This window comes from Anomaloglossus baeobatrachus, chromosome 2 (genome assembly GCF_048569485.1).
Source record: "Anomaloglossus baeobatrachus isolate aAnoBae1 chromosome 2, aAnoBae1.hap1, whole genome shotgun sequence".
Taxonomy (NCBI): Eukaryota; Metazoa; Chordata; class Amphibia; order Anura; family Aromobatidae; genus Anomaloglossus; species Anomaloglossus baeobatrachus.
In genome coordinates, this window is record NC_134354.1 from 508,702,854 (window position 1) to 508,728,244 (window position 25,391).

Consider the following 25,391-nt stretch of genomic DNA (forward strand, 5'->3'; position numbering starts at 1 on the left):
GAGCACGCGATGGTGGTAGTGCCGGCTCATCACTAGTGTTCAAGCCTAATTCCAGTATTCTAACGTATTTGTGTCAGAAATACTGAGTAACTGCTCATTATACCCGAATACACCTGCAATGTACAACGTATAACAGGTGAGCTGAAGTACTGATGAGATACATGCCTCAGGAACCACTGATACTACTACACTGCTGAGGAAACCACATGGCCGCCTACACTCACACTGCTGCCTCAGTCAGACAGGCGGGAGGCCGGCCCTGCACGGTGCCCACTGCCTGGCGGGAGGATGAGGCCGGCCCTACACCGTGCTGCCTCCAGTCTGACAGGCGGGAGGCCAGCCCAGTATGGTGCCCAGCGGGAAGAGGCCGGCCCTGCACGGTGACAGGCGGGAGAAGAGCAGGAGGAGGCCGGCCCTGCACGGTGACAGGCGGGGGAGGAGGCCGGCCCTGCACGGTGACAGGCGGGGGAGGAGCAGGAGGAGGCCGGCCCTGCACGGTGACAGGCGGGGGAGGAGGCCGGCCCTGCACGGTGACAGGCGGGAGAGGAGGCCGGCCCTGCACGGTGACAGGCGGGAGAAGAGCAGGAGGAGGCCGGCCTGCACTGGAGGACGCGCCGCCATCACTTCCTCTCCAGCTCCCCTCCCCCTTCTTCCACACAGTAGCCACATGACACCGAGCCCTGCACCTTGGTAGCAGAAGGGAAGAGCGGCCACCTCCGTGCGAGCCTTGTGTCCTCCGCAGCCTGCTCCCTTCTGCTCGGGGCTCTCCATACATCCTGCGGCCTCAGCACAAGCCCCAGCCATGCCGAATATCGTGCTGTTCAGCGGCAGCTCTCACCAGGATCTTTCCCAGAAAGTAGCAGATCGTCTGGGGCTGGAACTGGGCAAGGTGGTCACCAAGAAGTTCAGCAACCAGGAGACCAGGTGAGCCGGGCAGGGGCACACAGACGTGGGGACAGCATGGCCGTGCTGAGCGCAGGAGTCACATTGTCCGGGCCATGCTCATTCATTACTACAGCCGGCACTGCGCCCCACGTCCCCTGTGATCTCCAGACTCTGGGGTCTCCTCACACCCCCTATACCTCCATGTGGAGCCTGTGTCCTGCCATTACTGAGCGCTATCACCCATCATCTGGGCGCTGAGCAGACCATGCGTTCTCTGGCAGATTAGAGCCGGCTGATGCTGGAATTTGGCTTCCAACCCCCTTCCCTCCTCCACAGGGGATATAGAGGAGAGGCTGCACTATAGAGTTACTGCTGCGCAAATAGCCAGCCCAGACACCAATGTACATGCAGATTGTGTGTATAATATAATTTTTATGGTTTTTTTTTTTTGTGGGGAGAGGGACAGTTATTACAGTCTGGACTGCAGAAATAGTGGAGCCACTCAAATTCTTTTTAATAGTCTCCATACTGTATTATGCCCAACTGGTGCCCCCTAATACTCATGCAGCCCCCTAATACACATGCGGCGGGATGCTGGTGCGGCGCCCCCTAATGCACATGCGGCGGGATGCTGGTGCGGCGCCCCCTAATGCACATGCGGCGGGATGCTGGTGCGGCGCCCCCTAATGCACATGCGGCGGGATGCTGGTGCGGCGCCCCCTAATGCACATGCGGCGGGATGCTGGTGCGGCGCCCCCTAATGCACATGCGGCGGGATGCTGGTGCGGCGCCCCCTAATGCACATGCGGCGGGATGCTGGTGCGGCGCCCCCTAATGCACATGCGGCAGGATGCTGGTGCGGCGCCCCCTAATGCACATGCGGCGGGATGCTGGTGCGGCGCCCCCTAATGGACATGCGGCGGGACGCTGGTGCGGCGCCCCCTAATGGACATGCGGCGGGATGCTGGTGCGGTGCCCCCTAATGGACATGCGGCCCCCTAATAGACGTGCGGCGGGATGCACCTGATGTTCATCCTCCCCTTGCAGGCAAACTAAAAACAAAGTAAAGATGTCAGATGGACATGGTATCCATCCTATCTCGCCGGATATACCACAGGCAGCCGGTGCACTTGGATGGACATGGAACAGTGAACGCAGCGCACTATAACTATATAACTAGTCGGGATGCGGGCCTGGGATTACCTGCTCTTTATCCGTCTACTGATGTGCAAAAAGATTCCCAGCTCTTCAAGCAGTAAACAGTGGGGATTTATTCACCCATGTTCTGCGCTATGTGGCAGGGCCTTTTTTTTTATAGGAGAAAACAAATCTTAGCATTTGCCATAATGGTGATGGGTGTGAAATGGAGGGGATGAAAAATCTATTTAATTACTTATTTTATTCACTTGTATAGCGTTAATTCCACAGCACTTAGATGTGATCATCACTGTCCCCATTGGGCTCACAATCTAAGGTCCCTATCAGTAAGTCATTTAAAGTGTGGGCGGAAACTGGAGAACCCGTATATTTCAGAGCCCTGTCCCCACTATGATGTATACACACTGGGGGGTTATTTCTTAGAGAGTAAATTCTATAACTTATTTTTTTTTATAATGGTAACCAGTAGCCTTGAAGGAAACCAATGTAAACACAGGGGATCACAGACTCATGGTTGATGTTGTCTGGAGTTGGATGAGAGCCTAGCAACCCCAGTGCTGCACCTCGTTGTTAGCCATCTGTATAGACTTGTGGTGTAAATCTGTCGTCCTGTCTGATGGCAGCATGAAGTAGTGACGCACGCCCTGATTTTAGAGGTTTGTATGCCCTGTAGTTTTTGAGATCTTGAAAGGGGCTGTCCAGGAATTCCATTGATGACCTATAGATAGATCATTAATATGATTGTGGCGGTGAGCTGGCTCTGTACACTGTTCATTCCTGGGTATTGCAGCTTAATGCCCATTCATTTCAATGGTAGCTGTGCAGCAGTATCTGAAAACAGCCGCTACAGTGTACAGAACTGTGCTGTACACCATCTACATAATGCCATATCAATATACGAGTCCTCAGCAATCTCTTTAATATTTTCAGAGGGGTCTTCAGTGAAGGCAAGAGTTTCACTTATTGTAGACTCGTGGGCTTCCCTGTTTGACTTGTGCAGTGAGAAAACGGACTGGTTCCTTGTATGGGCAGTGCAGGCATACTCCCCTATAGGATCTGACGCTGGACATAGGGAGGCACTGCTGCTGCTGCTGCTTAGTACTATTGTGGAGGCAACACCCAACAAATTTCATGTGTGGGTTCAACAAACATTGCCCTCACATACACAGCAGCCTCGCAGCTGGTATTCCCGCACCCTTTGATTGCATTGGCAAGAGGGGTTCCCGGAGCCCCCTACAACATCTGACTTGGGTTGTTGTACAGGTGTCTTTTTTCAGTTGAGGGCTCCGGATGTTGTGTACACTGGTAAAGTCTCCCTCATACTGGTTATAAATCTGAGCGTCCTACCACCTGGCCACATTGTCTCTTTTTAAGGTTGCCATGTACATAAATGACTCCAAACTACTAGATCATCAGCCCCTCAGATCAGCTCACTTTTCTGGCTTATGAAAAGGGGTCCTGATTGGGGAATCCCACTCTGAGGTCCGTAAAGGCTGTCTGAAATAATCCAATATAAACTTATTCTGATCTTAGATGTTTATGACATATCCATAATATACACCATAAATGTCTGGTAGATGCGGGTCCCAACTCTGGGAGCAATGTTCCTGACTCCTGTCATGGGTGGTGAGGTGGGGAATGGCTTCTGCATGCAGGAGAGGGATTTCTGTGACTCCTATAGAAGTGAATGGATAGGTGGCCAGGCACATTTATATTCCCTGTTTGGATGCAGCCATGGTTTGCCTCCTCTGTCCAGATCGGCTCACCTCATGGATATGTTGGAGGTCTCCTGTCACCATACCCCTTTAAATGCTTCTGTGCTGTAAATAGAATGTTTACTTTAGTAGACGTTCCCAGTAGCAATGCAGTAATCACTTCCTTGGATTTGTCCTTTTCAACCATAGCCCACAAATCTCTGTGGTTACTACAGATGGAGGAAATTGATGAAAACCCTTTTAAAACGCCATTGTGCGTCTGTTACTAGAAAATGCATTTTTTTTTCTTCCTCCAAATTTCCGAGGTCAGTAAAGTACATGATGTCCAGTATCCAAACACAGCACCATAACCATTGCTAATACCATAGTAAGCCATGTGACCGGAGGGATCTTATCTATCCTAATGAATTGATTCTCATGAGACAGTGACTATGAATGGTAGATGTCTGATTTCACAGCGACATCCGCTTGCTCATGGATTTTCATTATGGTTTTAAAGTGGGTTTGAAAATCGACAGCACATCTATAAATCTGTATAACTTCAAGTTCATTAAGTCTGAACAGCCTTATCTTCATGTCTCCTGGTATAGAGATGTCATTGATAATGCTGGAGAAAATATCGCCCGTTTTGCTTGCACCCCACCGATGCATTAGCACATGTGACACTCTTAATATGTATATGACATACAGTGGGGAAAAAATAATTGTCAGCCACCAATTGTGCAAGTTCTCCACTTAAAAAGATGAGAGGCCTGTAAGGCTGCTTTCACACATCCGTTTTTTTGCTGAGCGGCACAATACGGCGCTTTGCAAAAAAAACGCAGCCGGTTATGTTTTTTCCCCACATAGACTTGCATTAGCGCCGTATTGTGCCGCATGGCCTTGCGTTGCGTCCGTTTTTTGCCGGATGCGGCATATTTAGCCCATGCGGCGGCCGGATAGAACGTTGCCGGCACATTTTTGTGCGGCGAAAAAAACGCATCGCGTCGGATCCGGCGCGATTTACAATGCAAGCCTATGGACGCCGGATGCGGCGTCCTGCGGCAAAAACCGCATCCAGCCTCCGGATGCGGTTTTTTTGCACTGCGCATACTCAGTATCAAGCCGCATCCATCAAAAAACGGACGGGCCGCATGGAAAATCGTATGCAATGGATCCGGTTTTTCCGCCGCGTCCGTTGCATAGGTTTTTTGAGCCGGATTGAGCCGCACTGCAAAAACCGGATGTGTGAAAGCAGCCTAATTAAGAGCTTAGGTAGAACACAACTATGAGAGACAAAATGAGAAAACAAATCCAGAAAATCACCTTGTCTGATTTTTATTTGTAAATTATGGTGGAAAATAAGTATTTGGTTAACAACAAAAGTTCATCTCAATATTTTGTTATATATCCTTTGTTGGCAATGAGAGAGGTCAAACGTTTTCTGTAAGTCTTTATAAGTATAATGTTGGCATACACAGTTAGTGGTATGTTGGCCCATTCCTCCATGCAGATCTCCTCTACCGCAGTGATGTTTTGGGCCTGTCACTGGGCAACACTAACTTTGAACTCCCTCCAAAGGTTTTTAATGGGTTTGAGATCTGGAGACTGGCTAAGCCACTCCAGGACTTACATATGCTTCTTATGAATCCACTCCATTGCCCTGGCAGTGTGCTTGGGATTATTATCATGCTGAAAGACCCAGCCACGTTTCATCTTCAATGCCCTTGCCTATTGAAGGAAGCTTGCACTCAAAATCTCACAATACATTGCCCCATTTATTGTTTCATGTACATGGATCAGTCGTCCTGGTCCCTTTGCATGCAGAGAAATAGCACCAAAGCATGATGTTGCCACCCCCATGCTTCACAGTAGGTATGGTGTTCTTTGGATTCAACTCAGCATTCTGTCTCCTCCAAACATGATGAGTTGTGTTTCTACCAAACAGTTTTACTTTGGTTTCACCAGACCATATGACAGTCTCCCAATACTCTTCTGGATAATCCAAATGCTCTCTAGCAAAATTCAGATGGGCCCAAACATGTACTGGCTTATGCAAGGAAACACGTCTGTCACTGCAGGATCTGGGTCCCTGGCGGCATAGTGTGTTACTGATTGTAGACTTTGTTGCGGTGGTCCCAGCTCTATGCAGGTCATTCACTAGGTCCCCCGTATAGTTTTAGGATTTTTGCTCACCATTCTTGAGCATTTTGACCCCACAGGGTCAGATCTTGCGTGGAGCCCCAGATCGAGGGAGATTATCAGTGGTCTTGTATGTCTTCCATTTTCTTATTATTGCTCCCACAGTTGATTTCATCACACCAAACTGTTTGCCTATTGCAGATTCAGTTTTCCCAGCCTGGTGCAGGGCTACAATTTTGGTGCTGGTGTCCTTCAAAAGGTCTTTGGTCCTCACCTCTGTGGAGTTTGGAGTGTGACTGTTTGAGGTTGTTGACAGGTGTCTTTTATACTGATAAGTTCAAACAGGTGCCATTACTACAGGTAATGAGTGGAGGACAGAGGAGCCTCTGAAAGAAGTTACAGGTCTGTGAGAGCTAGGAATCTTGCTTGTTTTTAGGTCACTAAATACCTTTTTTCCACCATAATTTGCAAATAAAATCTTGCCGAATCAGACAAGGTGATTTTCTGGATTTTTCTCATTTTGTCTCTCATAGTTGTGGTCTACCTATGATGTCAATTACAGACCTCTCTCATCTTTTTAAGTGGGAGAACTTGCACGATTGGTGGCTGACTAAATACTTTTTTTCCTCACAGTACATATTGTAAAGTTGGCAGAAGCAGCTAATTCTAATGGGATCAGACATCCTGAGTATGGGGATCTGGACTCCTCCATCCTTTCACATGGAGATTGGCCTCTATCAAGGGCATCTAGCAGTGGCTTATTCTCTTCCCATCGAGAACAAATTCACTCTCGCCCGAAGTGGGTCACCAATGACTGTCTGCACACATGTTAAGCCACAGCTGTAAAGATCTGAAGGAATCTTTAAGCTAAAGAGGCCTTCACGTTAAGTTCTTATTCATTAAAGGTGTATATATGCATGTAATACAGTGTGAGTGTCCTATTATACTCCCCTCTGCAGAGTCCAGTTCTGTTCTCTTTTTCTCCGTGACGTCCCCTACCTTGCAGACTCTCGTGTCACATTGCTCTGCGTGGCCCAGAAGTGATTTTTAATGTAAGTCTAGGGAGCATCAGAACGTGGCTTATAATGTAAATGAGACATCGGCTCACACAGAGTATACAGTGAGCCAGCTTGTCACAATTATGGTGACATCACTGAGAAGCAGAAAAGATTGGCGCTAGACACAGGAGAAAGCAGCGGTAGGTGAATATATTATCCTGATGCCAGTAAAGCCAATGAGAATCCTGAAGTGTCATGTACACGTTGAGTGTTTCTCCTTGCAGATTTGGTGCAGTAAATAAACTGCAGCATTCAATTCTTTGAATGGTGAAAAATGCAGGCAAAAATGCTCAAAGTATGCAGAAATGGGGCAGAAATTTCTGCAGCCAAATACTCAATGTGCGCACATAGCCTTAGGGTATGTGTACACACTGCAGTTTTGTTTCTCCAGCGAAAAATGCACCCTCTGGCAGAAAAAATGCATGCGTTTTTACCGCGTTTCAATTCATTTTTACAGCGTTTTTTTGCCGTATTAACAGATGCAGGGTTGCCCCCATTTTTCATATCCAGCACAGGAACAGCAGCAGCTGCAGGCTGCAACCCTCAGCTGTTTGCTGTACCTTGGCTGGTTATGAAAACTTGAGGGGATTCCACGCTTTATTTTTAAATTACTTGATTTATTAAAAAAAAAGACGTGGGGTCCCCCCCCCATTTTTCTAAAACCATCCAAAGTGCAGTAGACAACTGGGGGTGATATTATTAGGGTGGGAAGGGCCATGGTTATTTGGCCCCTTCCAGCCTAACAATAGCAGCTCGCAGCCACCCCGGAAGTGGCACATCCATTTCGATGCGCCAATTCTGGTGCTGCACATGGCTCTTCCCATTGCCCTGGTGCGGTGGCATCTTCTTTCACCACTTTATTAACCCCCAAAACACCATTGCAAATCCACACAAGGTCCCACGACGCTTCCAGCACTGCAACATGTAACGCTCACAGCGAGCGGCCTTAAAACATGACGGCTGGCTGTGAGCTCCATGCTGCAACTGAAGTGAGTCGCATTATCAGCGGTGACGTCACTTGGGTAAGCCGCAGCCACAGCTGGAGTCCTCCACCTTTGACAGCAAATCACCAGAGTGACTGAAGTGAGCTGCGTAATCAGTGCCACAACACTCAGGTTAGTCGCAGCCACAGAGTGTCAGAATGAACTCAGATGAACCTGTGATGTCACTGCCGTGATACCAGCGGTAGTGCGGGACGCACAGCTGTGACGTCGGGGGTTCACCCGAGACACCTTGTGGCTGCGACTAAGGCCGGAGTCACACGAGCGACTCACGAGTCTCGCATCGCATCTCCTGGCACGGCCATACACTCTCCTGACAGGAGCGGGTTGGCTGCATGTATTTCTATGCAGCTGCACGCTCGTGTCCGGAGAGCGTCAGGCCATCCCGGGTGATGCGATGCGAGATTCGTGAGTGTCCCTTGTAAGTGTGACTGTGGCCTTAGTCGCAGCCACAGAGTTTCAGAATAAACTTGGGTGAACCCCTGACGTAGCAGTGACATCACGGGTTCACCCAAGTTCATTCTGACACCCTGTGGCTGCGACTAACCTAAGTGATGTTGCGCTGATGGCGCAGTTCACTTCAGTCACTTTGGTGATTTGGTGTCATAGCTGGAGTTCTCCACTGAAGTGAGCCGCAAATGGAGGACTTATCTGAGTGAGTCACTTCATAGCGGGCAGTAATGCTCTATGGCCGCTCGCTGAGATTGTCAAATGTAGCAGTGGTAGAAGCGTCGTGGGACCTCGTGTGGATACATCGGACCTGGAGGGGTTTATGCGGGGTTAATAAAGTGGTGAAAGGGGGTGGCTTTTTGTCTTTTATTTCAAATAAAGGAGTTTTGGAGTGTTTTTGTGTTTTACTTTCACTTACAGATTAATGATGGGGGGGGGGGGGTGTTTCATAGATGCCTGCCATCAGTAATCTAGGACTTAGTGGCAGCTATGGACTGCTATTAACTCCTTATAACCCTGATTGCTACCCCACCAGGGCAATTGGGAAGGGCCGGTAAAGTGCCAGGACTGTCGCATCTAATGGATGCTGCAATTCCAGGCGGCTGCAGGCTGATTTATTTAGTCAGGGGGCAGCCTAATAACTATAGGCCTCCACAGTCTGAGAATATTAGCCCTCAGCCATGCGGCTTTATCTTGGCTGGATATCAAAATTGAGGCTACCGCACGCCGTGTTTTTTTTTTTTTTTTTTATTTAACTGTATGATATAGACCCGCCCACTGGTGTCTGTGATTGGTTACAGTCAGACAGCTGTCACTCAGCGTGGGGGCATGTCTGACTGCAACCAATCGCAGTTGCTGGTGGTCGGGAGAAGCAGTGAATATGTATGAGCCTAATGAACGGCTGGCTCGGGAAGAACAAAGAGCTGCCATGAGAGTAGTGTGACAGCCACCCCAGTGATCTGTGATTATGAAGTGCTTGCTCCTACCCCTTTTTGCGTTGGATTTTGGTCTCCATGGACTTTACATCTAGCCAGATACCGTGGATCAATCCCCCACAGACTCCGAGTCAGCAGGGGATTGATCTGCCAGTCCTCCAAAATGCAGGGACAAAACGTGGGTGAATGCAAAGAATTAGCTACCTGCGTTTTTTTGTGTTTTTTCATGACTTCATTGAAGTCAACGCATTGAAAAATCACTGAAGAAAACGCAGAAAGAAGTGACACGCTGCTTCTTTTCTCTGCACCCAAAACTGCAGGCAAAAAAGAAGCAACGCGCGCAAAGCCTTTATGAATTCTTAGACTTTGCTGGGGAAGGACTACATGCAGTTTGGACCATAAACTGCACCAAAAAACGCAGTAAAAACACGGTGTGCGCCGGGGGCCTTCATCTCCTGCTCCAACTTCACAAGTCCTATATACAGGTGGTCCCAGAAGTCAGAGTGCATATTTCACTATCGGGTAAAAATACTCCTCGTTCCATTTTTGAGTATTTTTAGCCAAAGAAGAATATGTAGCTCACTGTAACTCATGTTTGCACTACATAGGCATACCTAATGTAAAAGTAATATCTTGTTAAAGAACTTTACCAAGTTGGAAAGTTAGCCTGATGGAGTATCCACCCTGAATGAATGGAGTTTGGGTCAAGCATGTGTACCTCCTTGTACCTTCTCCCCATTGTTTGGTATAGAATAATAGGATTATCAGAGATGGCCAGGTACTGCACTTGATTTTTATTTGTTATTGAGTAATTATAACTGGCCAGATCTGCTGCTGTACCTGTGCACTGGGGCTGGAAAATATGTACAAAAATTATATTTTCATCTTTCTTTTTTCCTTCCCAAAAACCGCAACATACATTATTTTTATTATTTTTCCAACATTGTTTGCACAGAATTTCTTAAACGGAACATAACCACTGGCACACATTTCCCATGGATTGGGCAGGGAGCGTAACTGCCTCTGGCTGTATTATCCCAGCCGAGTAGTATGTGTGACTGAAAGGTTTTGCTCTGAAACACCGCAGCCTATCTTAACAATCTGCTAGGACCTGGGAGACTAGTCAGAGAGACGTGGGTCTCTGGCAGCTTCTCTCCACCCGCTGACAGTGACTGACAGGCCTGTGCCTACATGCTTTTGTAGGCAGACACCTGTCAGTCCGGGGCAGTGGGGAGAAGCTGCTGGAGAACCACCTCTCTCCGACTAGTCTCCTGGCAGCTAAAAGGCTGCGGAATTATAGAGAGAAAGATACTTTCTCTCTATAATTCCGCAGCCTTCTAGAGTCAAGTATACCTGGCTGGGATAATACAGCCAGTGCCTGGTGCATGCTGCCCAATCTGTTGGCAACAATTTATCAGTTCCATGCTTCCATTTTAATACATACTGATCTTCAGTACTTTTGCTTACCCGTACATCTCTGTATTCCTGATGTACTTTTTTTCTGTGTGGAAAAAATTGATTCAGCAAGCTGGATCCTTCATTTACCTCACATTAGTTCTCAGGGTGATTTGATACCCGTTAGATTGCCAGTAATAACTGTCAGGTGTATCCGACAATAATCTGTTTATGTGGGCCTAAAAGTGAACTGGGCCAAAAATGGCCAGTATTTTCTCTTATTTTATCAGTCTGCGTGTTAAATCTGCCATAATCTCAGGATTGTTTGCAAACTTGTTTATAGACTGCTCTGTCTCTGTGAGCAATGCTTCCTAAAAAAAAAAAAAAAAAAAAAAAAAATAGCACTACATAAAAAAGCCCTTATCTCTGGAACTGTATGGTCAATTTTGAATAGTGGGAATAAAATGAGTAAAAATGTAAGGTTTCATGGACACCATTTGTGACACCATCTACTGATCAATTTCAGCAGTCGTCAAGATTGCATGGAATATAAATGTTTTCTTTATGTAAACACCTTTGTTTCCCCAAAATAAGACTTAATACTTCGATTGCCACTGCACTAAAGCAATTGGTAAGAGCTGGGCAAAGCGACAGAATTGGGGCATTTGGCCCTTCCCAGCCTCCCCAGAATTGGGGCATCTAATGGATACCCCACTTCTGGGGAGGCTGGGAAGGGCCAAATAACCATGGGCCTTCCCAGCCTGAAAAAGCAGTAAAGCAGACAGCTGGGGGCTGGTATTATCTTGGCTGGTTATCAAAAATGGGGGGGAAATCTCCCTTTTTTATTTTTAATTTGTTTATAAATAAATAATTAAAAAAAACTGCGTTAGGTCCCCTCATATTGATAACCAGCTAAGGTAAATTAGACAGCTGAGGACTGTAACCTTCAACTGGCTGCTGTACATGTGTTAATTATCAAAAAGTGGGGGAACCCCCATGTTTTTAATTTTTTTTTTAATTTTGTTCCCAGCAACATCCAGACATCTTGCTCATGTGCTGCAGCCTTTCAAAAAGCTTTATTAATCATCCAAACAGCATCCAAGCTCGGCCACGGACTTCTATGAGACGTCCATGTTTGCGTTCGAGCATTGGGACACTTGGTGTCTGGTACAAACCCCGAACTTTACAGTTCAGGTTCGCTTATCCCTAGTGCCTTTTCTATGAAGCTAATGAATTGTATTCTGCCACTGATTGTCGTGAGGGAGATGTGTCTGAGGAATGTGAGCACGAATCTCTGTGGAAGCAATGGTGGGTAGGTTTGCTATCCTTTCCTCCCATGTCTGACCAGATGCACGTGGTAAATCTAGGAAGGATGATGCCGTAGATGACCTTCAACTTCTATTATTACAGTTTCTTGGTTTGATGAGGTAGGATATCGGTGAAGATGGAGGATAGATTTAACAGGAGAATCCTCTCTTCAGTCTTGATGCACGTGCAGCCAAGATGGCACTGACCAGAAAGAAAAGGTGTGAGGAAAAGATAGGGGGTGCAGAGAGGCATTATGGGAAAATTACAATATAATGCAGGAAAAACATATAACAAAGGCCAATAGATGGCAGCAAAGTAGAACAAGCACTGTATATGATACTATCTCTATAGAATGAATGGTAGAAACATATCCGATTAAATGTCCTTTTCTGAAGAGGATGGCTGGCAACACAAGTGGAAAATGTGAACAGGTATGTTACCCTGTGTTGGGGAACAAATCACTGATGAAGCCTCTACCACAAAAATACTTTCTAATTTAACTAAAGCTATCTCCGAAGTAAAGCAGTTAAATTTCAACAAAGCCAAATGCTATGCTTTCATTAATTCTTCAGGACAATGCTACAGCCATGCCATACTGAGCACAATGTGGAGGCACAAAGTGCCCACGGCTCTGTAGTGGGGCGTCACTGGGGACTGGATATCACTTCTATCATCTAGATCAGATGATAACGGTGAATACTTCTTTTGTAGCATTTCATACTGTTAAATAATTGAAGTATCCTCTTCATTTTGGAGTACACACACTGATCACTTGTTACATCGCTCAGCTACTCATACTCTCCAATAATGTTTTCAGCTAACTTTGCTGCAAATCTTCAGTCCTGCTTTTATTGGTTGGTATTTTTGGTCCTGAAAAAAAATGTGAAATTGTGCAATTCTGGGCTAGTACCGTGTTTCCCCGAAAGTAGGACCCCCCCGAAAGTAAGGCAGGGTGGGGGTTTCGGGGGGGTCCGCCAATGTAGGGCACCCCCCGATTGTAAGGCAGGGTAGCGGGGGGGCCGGGGAATGTAAGGCCGCATATGGGTGGGGGTCCCTGGGGAAAGTACAGGAACTTACCGCTGCCGCTGTTCCCTCGCTCCATCCAGGCCTTCTCCAGTCTCGTGCCACCCGTGGTCCGCCTCCGGTGAATGGCCCCCGCAAGGCTGCCTGCTGGCCATCAGCTCGAGCTGTGATTGGCCAGTCAGCCGGCTCGCAGCTGATTGGCCCTCAGCTCGAGCTGTGATTGGCCGGTCAGCCGGCTCGCAGCTGATTGGCCCTCAGCTCGAGCTGCGATTGGCCGGTCAGCCGGCTCGCAGCTGATTGGCCCTCAGCTCGAGCTGCGATTGGCCAGTCAGCCGGCTCGCAGCTGATTGGCCGAAATCAGCCGCGACGTCACCGCCTGCAGGCTCGCTCCGATTTCGGTAAGTTCCGAAACTCTGTGTGTTTGTGTGTGTGTGTGTGTGTGTGTGTGTGTGTGTGTACGTACGGTATGTGTATGGGTGCCGTATGGGGCTGTGTGTGTGTGTGTGTGTGTGTGTACGTACGGTATGTGTATGGGTGCCGTATGGGGCTGTGTGTGTGTGTGTGTGTACGTGTACGTACGGTATGTGTATGGGTGCCGTATGGGGCTGTATGTGTCAGTGTACGGTACCGGTACGATATGTGTGTGGGTGCCGTGTGGGGCTGTACCGGTACCGTATGTGTCAGTGTGTGTGGTGGCAGAGTGGGGGGCAGAACCACTGTATGGGGAGGCTGCAGGGGGGAGGATGGGGTGGATGCCGGATCTCAAACAATGGGGAGGCTGCAGGGGGGAGGAAGGGGTGGATGCCGGATCTCAAACAATGGGGAGGCTGCAGGGGGGAGGAAGGGGTGGATGCCGGATCTCAAACAATGGGGAGGCTGCAGGGGGGAGGAAGGGGTGGATGCCGGATCTCAAACAATGGGGAGGCTGCAGGGGGGAGGAAGGGGTGGATGCCAGATCTCAAACAATGGGGAGGCTGCAGGGGGGAGGAAGGGGTGGATGCCGGATCTCAAACAATGGGGAGGCTGCAGGGGGGAGGAAGGGGTGGATGCCGGATCTCAAACAATGGGGAGGCTGCAGGGGGGAGGAAGGGGTGGATGCCGGATCTCAAACAATGGGGAGGCTGCAGGGGGGAGGAAGGGGTGGATGCCAGATCTCAAACAATGGGGAGGCTGCAGGGGGGAGGAAGGGGTGGATGCCGGATCTCAAACAATGGGGAGGCTGCAGGGGGGAGGATTGTCATTTTTTTTCCAATGTAAGGCCTCCCCCGAAAGTAAGGCAGGGTGGGACTTTTGGGGGTAAAATTAATGTAAGACAGGGCCTTACTTTCGGGGAAACACGGTATGCACTTACGCATCCAAAATAAGAGAAACCAAAATGAGTGCTTACAAATGCATTTGTAATGAAAATGCTACAGAATAATTTCCATCACAAAAAGTGAAGGAATGTACCATCTTGTTCTGATTGTTGTGGGTCCAACTGCTGGGAAGTACCCCCAGGGCATGCAAATAAAGGGGCTTTACATACCACCCACTGTGCGATGATCTGCAGCACCTCTATTCAAGTGAGTGCAACAATGCAGGGAAAAATGTAAAGGGTTGTAGCAGTAAACTGGAGTCAGAAAAAAAATGCCCACCCCAACTTTAAAGGGAAACCAGTCACCAGGATTTTCGTATATAAGCTAAAGCCAGTGCTATACTGGCACTATCAGGCTGATTCTATACATACCTGTAGTGGCCAGCTCGGAGGTTTAGGTTTTGAAATCCAAGAAAGTGAAGTTTATAAAATGAGCAGCTGCTTGTAGAGTGACAGCAGCAAAGGAGCAGATCATATATTCATAGTTATCTCCTCTCCCTGTTAGCATTAGCATAAGTATTATACAAACAACTCACTTTGTGTTGCAGGATTTGTGGTGAGGTCATACCCATGTGACCAGAAGGGGCGGGGCTTCAGCCACCAAAGCTGGATACTAGGTCACATGGGTATGACCTCACACAGGTCCTGCTAGACAAAGTGAGTCGTTTATATCGTACATATGCTAATTCTAACAGGGGGGGATAACTATGAATATATGATCTGCTCCTTTGCTGATATCACTCAACAAGCTGCTTATTTTACAAAATTCACTTTTTTGGATTTCAAAACCTAAAAATAGAATCCGCCTGATAGTCAGTATAGCACTGGCTTTAGCTTAGATACGAACATCCTGGTGATTTGGTCCCTTTAATAAATAACTACATATAATTTTTATGGTCTGTTACTTATCCCTTTCCATAGTAGGACATTAATAAATATTCTGAGCAAGAGTTTGCAAGTGTGCAGTCTTGCAGCGCTGGGTTCTGGGTTCAAATCCAACAAAGCACAACATCTGCTGGGAGTTTGCACCTTCTCCACGAGTTTACAGGTTTTTTTTTTTCTTTTTTCCGGCTGCTCCGGTTTTCTCCCTCACTCCAAAGACATACTGATAGGGAATTTACATGCTACGGGTCTTTAAAAATGGTGACCTAAAGCAAAAAAAATTAAAAAATCCTGATTTTTTTTTTTTTCTCATTAAATAGGTTGTCCACTACTTACTTGTACATTGATGGCCTATCCTTAGGATAGGTCATCAAAGTTTGATCAGCCGGGATCTGACACTCCGCTCTCCTGATGATCAGCTGTTTTTGAAGCCGGCGGCAGGCTGCTGGAAATACTCAGTTCCAGACCCTGTCTTCTGATACTGGCTACGGCTGGAAACTGCACATTCGCCGCCTATTGATTTGAATGGGAGGCGGATGTGCAGTACCTGGCCTCAGCTACCATCAGAAGACGGAGAAACTTTTGAACTGGATATTTCCGGCTGTCTGCTGCCACCGCCGGCACCAAGAACAGCTGGCCGCAGACCCCAGCCAATAATTGATGACCTTTTCTAAGGATAGGCCATCAGTGTTAAAGTTGTGGCCAACCTATTAAACCCATTATTCAGTACATTGTACTTTTGACTGTCATCATCGATTTTTGCCAACAAACTTGTCCCACAAATCCGTAAGCCCTCATACACCTATGTTGGCAGAAAATATAAATGTCTCTTGGAAGAAAAACAAATGGGCAAAAATGAAAAATTCACTCTTCATGAAAGGGTTAATATTGTATAATTTAAGTTTCATAGGAATTTTAAAAAGCTTCAAATTTAATCTAAATTTATTTTTATTGTTTCTAATTAAATGGTTTGTCCACTACTTGGACAACCCCTACATAATTGCTATATACTCGTATAAAATGGAGTCCTATACTCTTCTCCGATGCCTGCGCCATTCCAGCAATGTCGGCACATGATCTCCCATGTTGACTTTGTCACTTGAGCCCTGCAGCCAATTAGTGGCCACTTCACTCTCGCTTTCTTCAAACAGAACTGAGACCTCGAAGAAGTGAGAGCTGCGGCTGCTCTGACATCCTCCGAAAGACAGATCCGCTGCAAGTGAGAGTGAGGTATCCCCCGATTGTCTGCAGGGCTCTCGTGTCATAACAATGTCACACAAGCCTCAGGAGACCTGGCAATGACATTGGAAGGCGATCTAAAATGTTTTTTTTTATACTGGGGAATGAAGTGGGTACGGAAAGTATTCAGACCCCTTTAACTTTTTTGCTCTTTGTTTCGTTGCAGCCATTTGGTAAATTCAAAAAAGTTTGTTTTTGTTTCTCATTAAAGTACACTCTGCACCACACCTTGACAGAAATGTAGAAATTTTTGCAAATTAATTAAACAAGAAAAACCACATGGTCATAAGTATTCAGACTCTTTGCTCAGTATTGAGTAGAAGCATCCTTTTGTGCTAGTACAGCCATGAGTCTTCTTGGAAATGATGCAACAAGTTTGTCTTACCTCGATTTGGGGATCCTCTGCCATTCTTCCTGGAGATCCTCTGCTGTTCCGTCAGGTGTGATGGTGAACTTTGAACATCCCTTTTCAGGTCTCTCCAGAGATGGTCAATTGGGTTTAGGTTCAGGGCTCTTGCTGGGCTGGTCAAGAATGGTCAGAGTTCTTCTGAAGCCATTCCTTTTGTTATTTTAGCTGTGTGCTTAGGGTCATTATCTTGTTAGAAGGTGAACGTTCGGCCAAGTCTGAGGTCCAGAGCACTCTAGAAAAGGTTTTCTTCCAGGATATATCTGTACATGGCCGCATTCATCTTTCCTTCAGTTGTCCTGTCCCTGTAGCTGAAAAACACCTCCATAGCATGATGCTGCCACCACCATGTTTCACGTTTGGGATTGTATTGGGCAGGTGATCAGCAGTGCCTGGTTTTCTCCACACATATCGCTTAGAATTATCACCAAAAAGTTCATGGTCTCTTCAGACCAGAGAATCTTATTTATCATAGTCTGGGAGTCCTTCATGTGTGTGGTGGGTTTTTTTTTTTTTTTTTTTACAACTCTATGGGAACTTTCATACTGTGTGTCTTGCACTGAGGAGAGTCTTCCGTCGGGCCACTCTGCCATAAAGGCCCGACTGGTGGAGGGCTGCAGTGATAGTTGACTTTGTGGAACGTCCTCCCATCTCCCTACTGCATCTCTGGAGCTCAGCCACATTGATCTTGGGGTTCTTCTTTACCTCTCTCACCAAGGCTCTTCTCCCACGATTGCTCAGTTTGGCTTGATGGCCAGGTCTAAGAAGAGTTCTGGTGGTCCCCAACTTATTCCATTTAAGGATTATGGAAACCACTGTGCTCTTAGGAACCTTGAGTACTGCAGAAATTCTTTACACTCAACAGAAACTGCCCTTGTCAAAGTGACCAATGACCTATTGACAGCAAAACGTAAGGGTGACCACTCTGCTTATTCTTCTTGACCTTTCTGCCGCCTTTGACACTGTTGACAACCATCTCCTTCTCTGTAGGCTCCATTCTATCGGCTTAACCCCTTCACGACCGCGGGCAGTAAAATTACGTCCTATTTTAACGTGACTTAATGACCAGGGACGTAATTTTACGGCCTAAAGTTCATTTGATTGCCGTGGCCATAGCAATGGCTTTCAAATGATGTCCCCTGCTGTTTCTTACAGCAGGGGACCTTTGCTTCACCCCAGGGGGGGTGGCATCGCCACCCCCCATCGACGATCGATGTGATTGGCTGTTCAAATCTGAACCGACAACCACATCTTTCGCACTGATTTCGGTAAAAATAATGCCGGAAATAGTGCGATACTGTGAGATCCGGCTATGATGTGCTGTAGCAGGTACAGCAGATCATAGGTGGATCTCAAACATGCCGCCCCCAGCCCCTGCAGCACTGATTGGAGCGATCCTGCTATGACGCGCAATCGCTCCAATCAGTGTGCAGTGGGGCGGTCTGATCTGCCGGTGGCCGCCCTCCCCAGGCCTGTGCTGGTCTGGGGACCCTCCCCCAACATGTCTGCAGCGTGCAGCACTGGCTGGTACTAGTGGTACCACGCCACCGCTGCTGCTGCCGCTGCTGTCACGGAGCGGTGAGTATTGTGCTCACCTTGCAGCCCGTGAGCGCTCTTGTGATTGCTCCTGCGCGCTTCCGTAATGGCCACTGCTCGTGCCCCCCTGCGATCTGCCCCCCCCCCCCCCCCCCCCGACATCCCGATCTGCTTCTCGACATCCCGATCTGCCCCTGTCATCTCTATTCTGCAGCTCCTCCGGTATCTCCCTCCCCCTCTGCTCTCCTTGGAGCCCCTGCGCGCTCTTGTGATTGCTCCTGCGCGCTCCCGTAATGGCCCGTGCCCCCCTGCGATCTGCCCCCCCCCCGACATCCCGATCTGCTTCCCGACATCCCGATCTGCCCCTGTCATCTCTATTCTGCAGCTCCTCCGGTATCTCCCTCCCCCTCTGCTCTCCTTGGAGCCCCTGCGCGCTCTTGTGATTGCTCCTGCGCGCTCCCGTAATGGCCCGTGCCCCCCTGCGATCTGCCCCCCCCCCGACATCCCGATCTGCTTCCCGACATCCCGATCTGCCCCTGTCATCTCTATTCTGCAGCTCCTCCGGTATCTCCCTCCCCCTCTGCTCTCCTTGGAGCCCCTGCGCGCTCTTGTGATTGCTCCTGCGCGCTCCCGTAATGGCCCGTGCCCCCCTGCGATCTGCCCCCCCCCCGACATCCCGATCTGCTTCCCGACATCCCGATCTGCCCCCGCCATCTCTATTCTGCAGCTCCTCCGGTATCTCCCTCCCCCTCTGCTCTCCCCCTCTGCTCTCCCCCTCTGCTCTCCCCCTCTGCTCTCCCCCTCTGCTCTCCCCCTCTGCTCTCCCCCTCTGCTCTCCCCCTCTGCTCTCCCCCTCTGCTCTCCCCCTCTGCTCTCCCCCTCTGCTCTCCCCCTCTGCTCTCCCCCTCTGCTCTCCCCCTCTGCTCTCCCCCTCTGCTCTCCCCCTCTGCTCTCCCCCTCTGCTCTCCCCCTCTGCTCTCCCCCTCTGCTCTCCCCCTCTGCTCTCCCCCTCTGCTCTCCCCCTCTGCTCTCCCCCTCTGCTCTCCCCCTCTGCTCTCCCCCTCTGCTCTCCCCCTCCCCCTCTGCTGTCCCCCCGACGTCCTCTTACCTGTCTTCACCGACCGATCACATCTGCCTCCATCGTTGGGTCCTTCTTCCTGGGTCTTCTGCTGAGCTGTCCAACTTCCTGCCTGCTGCTCCTGTAAAGCTGTTCCTCCTGCTAATCCTCTGGGTACTGTGAGTATAACTTTTTTTTTTTTTTTTTCTTTTTTTTTTTTTCCTCTATCCCCTGTCCATTTTTACACCTCGTGCGTCCCGCCGAGCGCTGATTAGGGATGCAGATAACGTATCTGCATCCGTGGTCAGTGTTCGGCGGGACTTTTTTTTTTCCCGTATCCCCGACGCTTTTTGTATCGCATCAGTCCGTGCGTCCCGCCGAGCGCTGATCAGGGATGCACATAACTGATCGGCATCCCTGCTCAATTTTTGGCGTGACAAAAAGCATCGGGGATACGGAAAAAAAAATGTCACGCTAAAAATTGAGCAGGGATGCCGATCCGTTATGTGCATCCCTGATCAGCGCTCGGCGGGACGCACGGACTGATGCGATACAAAAAGCGTCGGGGATACAGAAAAAAAAGTATCGCATCTGTCCGTGCGTCCCGCTGAGCGCGGATCAGTATCCCTGCTCAATTTTTGGCGTGACTTTTGTTTTTTTTTTTTTTTTTTTTTTTCCCCGTATCCCAGCGCTTTTTGTGTGTCATCCGACCGTGCCTCCTGCGGCGGCCGATCAGTGCACTCCGTCTGTGCGTTTGAAAAGTCAAATGGCGTTCCTTGTCTTCTGAGCCCCACCATGCGCCCAAACAATTGATTTCCACCACATATGAGGTATCTGCGTACTCGGGAAAAATTGCACAATACGTTTTAGGGTGCATTTTTTCCTGATACCGTTGTACAAAGAAAAAAAAAAAGCTACCTTGTTGCTGCAAAAATTTAAAAAAAAAAATAATAATTTTCACGGTTCAACGTTATCAACTTTCAGTGGAGCCCCTGGGGGTACAAGGGGCTCACTAAACATCTAGATAAATTCCTTGAGGGGTCTAGTTCCAAAATGGGGTAATTTGTGGGGGAGCTCCACTGTTTAGGCACCATAGGGGGGTCTAAAAACGTGACATGGCGTTCGCTAATGATTCCAACCAATTTTGCTGTCAAATGGTGCCCTTCTCTTCTGAGCCACGCCATGCGCCCAACAATTACTTTCCACCACATGTGAGGTATCTGCGTACTCAGGAGAAATTGCACAATATGTTTTATGGTGCATTTTTTCCTGATACCCTTGTGAAAAAAAAGCTGCCTGGTTCAAGTACGTTCTGTGGTAAAACAAAAGAAAATTGTATTCATGGCTCAACATTATCGACTTCTGTGGAGCCCCTTGGGGCTCACTAAACATCTAGATAAACTCCTTGAGGGGTCTAGTTTCCAAAATGGGGTCACTTGTGGGGGGAGCTCCACTGTTTAGGCACCTCAGGGGGTCTCCAAACGTGACATGGTATCTGCTAATGATTCAAACAAATTTTGCTGTCAAATGGTGCTCCTTCTCTTCTGAGCCCCGCCATGCGCCCAAACAATTACTTTCCACCACATATGAGGTATCGTCGTACTGAGAAAAAATGCACTATAAATTTCATGGTATATTTTTTCCTGATACCCTTGTGGAAAAAAAAGCTACTTAGTTGAAGCAACAGTTTTGTGGTAAAAAAAAAAAAATATTTTCACAGCTCAACTTTATAAACTTTTGTGAAGCCCCCAGGTGTTCAAAGTGCTCACCAAACATCTAAAAAAATGTATTTGAGGGCTCTAGTTTCCAAAATGGGGTCACTTGTGGGGGAGCTCCATTGTTTAGGCACCTCAGGGGGTCTTCAAACCTGACATGGCGTCCGCTAATGAGTGCAGCTAATTGTGCGTTCAAAAATTCAAATGGCGCTGCTTGCCTTTCGACCTCTGCCCTGCACCCAAACAATTGATTTTTACCCCATATGGGGTATCGGCGTACTCAGGAGAAAATGCACAATAAATTGTAGGGTGCACTTTCTCTTTTCTCCCTTGTAAAAATGAAAATTTTATGGCTAAAGTAACATTTTTGTGTTTAAAAAGTAAAATTTTCATTTTTTCCTTCCACATTGCTTTGGTTCCTGTGAAGCACCTAAAGGGTTAATAAACTTCTTGGATGTGGTTTTGAGCAGTGTGAGGGGTGCAGTTTTTAGAATGGGGTCACTTTTCGGTATTTTCTGTCACCTCGGCCTCTCAAAGTCACGTCAAATGTGATGTGGTCCCTAAAAAAAATATTTTGTAAATTTTGTTGGAAAAATTAGAAATTGCTGATGAACTTTGACCCCTTCTAACTTCCTAACGAAAAAAAAATTTCTTTCGAAAATTGCGCTGATGTAAAGTAGACAAGTGGAAAAAGTTATTTCGTAACTATTTTGTGTGACATATCTCTCAGATTTATGGGCATAAATTTTCAAAGTTTGAAAATTGCGAAATTTTCAACATTTTCGCACAATTTCCTAAATTTTCACAAACGCAAAAAGTATCGGCCTAAATTTACAACTGACATGAAGTACAATATGTCACGAAAAAACAATCTCAGAATCGCCAGGATCCGTTGAAGCGTTCCAGAGTTATAACCTGTCAAAGTGACACTGGTCAGAATTGCAAAAAATGGCCCGGTCATTAGGGTGTTTTAGTGGCCGGGGGTGAAGGGGTTAAAGGACACTGCGTTTTCCTGGTTCTCTTCCTATCTTTCTGGCCGCTCATTCAGTGTATCATTTGCTGGCTCCACATCTTCTCCTCTTCCTCTCACTGTTGGGGTCCCACAAGGCTCAGTCCTTGGCCCTCTTCTTTTCTCCCTCTACACTGCCCCAATTGGAATGACCATCAGCAGATTTGGCTTTCAGTACCATCTTTATGCTGATGACACAGAGCTATACACCTCATCCCCTGAGCTCACCCCCGCTGTACTACAGAACACAAGTGACTGCCTGACTGCAGTTTGCAACATCATGTCTGCTCTCTATCTGAAACTTACCTTCCCAAAACTGAACTTCATTTCCCTCCGTCTCCCAACCTTCCTAAACTTGACATCTCCCTCTCTGTGTGTGGCACAGCGATAACTCCTAGGCAGCAAGCCCGCTGTCTGGGTGTTATACTTGACACTGATCTCTCCTTGACCTCCCACATACAATCTCTTGCCCGCTCCTGCCGCTTGCACCTCAAGAACATCTCTAGAATCCACCCCTTTCTCACAATGGAAACTACAAAAACCCTCACCATGGTCCTGATCCACTCTCGCCTTGACTACTGTAACTCTCTATTAATTGGTCTCCCCTAACTAGACTCTCTCCTCTACAGTCCATCCTTAATGCAGCAGCCAGGGTCACCTATTTGGCTAACCGCTACTCGGATGCCTCTGCTCTGTGCCAGTCATTGAACTGGCTGCTCATATAATCACAGGATCCAATTCAAACTGCTTGTTCTCACCCACAAAGCTCTCCACAGTGCAGCACCCCCCTACATCTCCACTCTCCTCTCTGTCTATCACCCCACCGGTTCTCTACGCTCTGCAAATAACTTTCGACTAACATCCACACTAATTCGAACCTCCCACTCCCGAATCCAAGACTTCTTCCGAGCTGCAGCAAACCTCTGGAACACTCTACCCCAAGAAGTTAGGACGAATTGCAACTTACTGAGCTTCAGACGCACCCTAGAAGCGCATCTTATTAGGGCGTCCTATCACACTCCCTAGCCAAACTAATTTCAGCTAATCCCTCCACAACTTAAAAAAAAAAATAACGCCATGTCAAACTCCATGGCACCCAAATGCATCTCAAGGCTCTGGCCCACTGGTCCAGGAAGCCATTATCTATCCCCCATTTCCTTGAGATGGCTGGATTGTCATTGTAAATAAGCACTTGTACCTTGCCCCCATCTCATAGTAGATGGTAAGCTCTCATAAACAGGATTGCCTTTTTTCCCTTTACTAATTGTATCTTCTATAACTGTTACTTGTTTGTATTTGATCCTCCTGAATTGTAAAGCGCTGCAGAATATGTTGGCGCTATAGAAATAAAGATTATTATTTAGTAACCTTGGCCAGATCTGTGCCTTGCCACAATTCTGTCTCTGGGCTCCTTGGGCAGTTCCTTTGACCTCATGATTCTCATTTCTTCTGACATGCACTGTGAACTGTGAGGTCCTATATAGACAGGTGTGTGCCTTTTCAAATCAAGTCCTATCAGTTTAATGAAACACAGCTGGACTCCAATGAAGGAGTAGAACCATCTCAAGGAGGATCACAAGGAAATGGACAGCACGTGACTTAAATATTAGTGTCTGAGCAAAGGGTCTGAGTACTTATGACCATGTGATATTTCAGTTTTTCTTTAATAAATTTGCAAAACTGTGTACATTTTGGTTTTTTTTCTGTCAAGATGGGGTGCAGAGTGTACATTAATAAGAAAAAAATGAACTTTTTTGATTTTACCAAATGGCTGCAATGAAACAGAGTGAAAAATGTAAAGGGGTCTGAATACTTTCCGTACCCACTGTATTTCAATTGTGAATGGGATTGTCTGATTTGTGAATAACCCCTTTAATCTAAGGACCTAATTTATAATAATAAAAGAAGACCCTGGTTATTCCTAAGGGGGATACATATCAATCACCCTTTGTAGTTTCCCATCCCTTAGTATTGGATTCTGCATGCTCCTCCAAGGCCCTTAGTTAAAAATGTTTTAGTTGACTAATTATTGGCCATTAATGAAGGAGTTGGTGTGAGGAAAAAATAGAGTAGTCTGAACGTTCCACCTTCAGGGCAGAAAGATCTGACAAACTGAGCCCTAACCTCTTTCTGCAAAGCTTTGTCTCATAGATCTTTAACCTCATAACGACGGCCGTACGACTTAAAGCGGCGGCAAAACAAGGTACTTATTCTGTTCCGCCGCTTTAAAGCGGCGGCCCGAAAAAACCCTGTAGCGCCCCCCAGCGACCGAAAATCTCGGCGGTTTCAGCTACCGGGGGTAGCTGAGACTCCCCCCAGATTATGAATCGGGGTGTTTTTTTGGACCCCGATAATGTGATCGCAGGTATACACCGTATACCGACGAACACACAAAAAAAAAATAAATGGCCGGTAAAACGGATTTCTTTTTCATCTGACATGATCAAACATGTCAGATGAGAAAGAAATATAAACCCCTACCCCCCCTCCGGAGCAGTCAAAATGGCGCTGAAGCGCACAGAAAACTGCCGCCGGCTCTGCATTCATTTCCCTCCGATCTGAAATGATCAAACATTTCAGATCGGAGGGAAATGTCCTCCCCCTGACCCCTCCTCTGGTCCACCGGAGCCCCTCCGGTTCTCTAGAGCGCTCCCCCTTACCCCCCCCCGGAGCATGCAAGATTGCGGCGCACAGCACGCGGCCGCAGTCATCCTGCTCTTTCTGCCGCATGTGACACGTCACATGCGGCAGAAAAGTCGTGCCCCGGTCAGCCCCGTTACCTGTCTGCTGCTTCGTCCCCGCGATCATTCCGCCTCCTAGAAAGCTGGCGGCGTATGCGCAGACAGCGGCTGTCAGCTGGATCCTTGCAAGCAGGGACGCTGACCTCGCTGCTGCGCTGTGGACCGGGGGAGAGTGAGTGCAGAGAATAATTTGCAGCCACACTCCTCACATGGAGAGCCTGCTGTTCTAGAAAATGGGGGGGTACGTTCTGTGAGCATGCCCCTCATATTCTGGAATGAGGTTACTGCAGGTCACTCTGCCCTAGGTTGGACCGGGGCAGTGTGAGTGCAGTATTCTCAGATTACTGCACCCACACTGCTTATGGAGAGCTTGCTCTTCCAGAAAATGGGGGATACGTTCCCT

General features: G+C 47.8%; 1 protein-coding gene across 1 annotated transcript in view; it reads left to right on the top strand.

Annotated features, from left to right (window-relative positions):
• The first annotated feature begins 499 nt into the window (after positions 1–499).
• The window catches only part of PRPS2 (phosphoribosyl pyrophosphate synthetase 2), a 100,451-nt gene continuing 75,559 nt past the window's right edge, over positions 500–25,391 (top strand). The window contains exon 1 of the mRNA XM_075336518.1: positions 500–924. Coding sequence (XP_075192633.1) covers positions 803–924 — 122 coding nt within the window. The 5' untranslated portion in view covers positions 500–802. The remainder of the gene's footprint in view (positions 925–25,391) is intronic.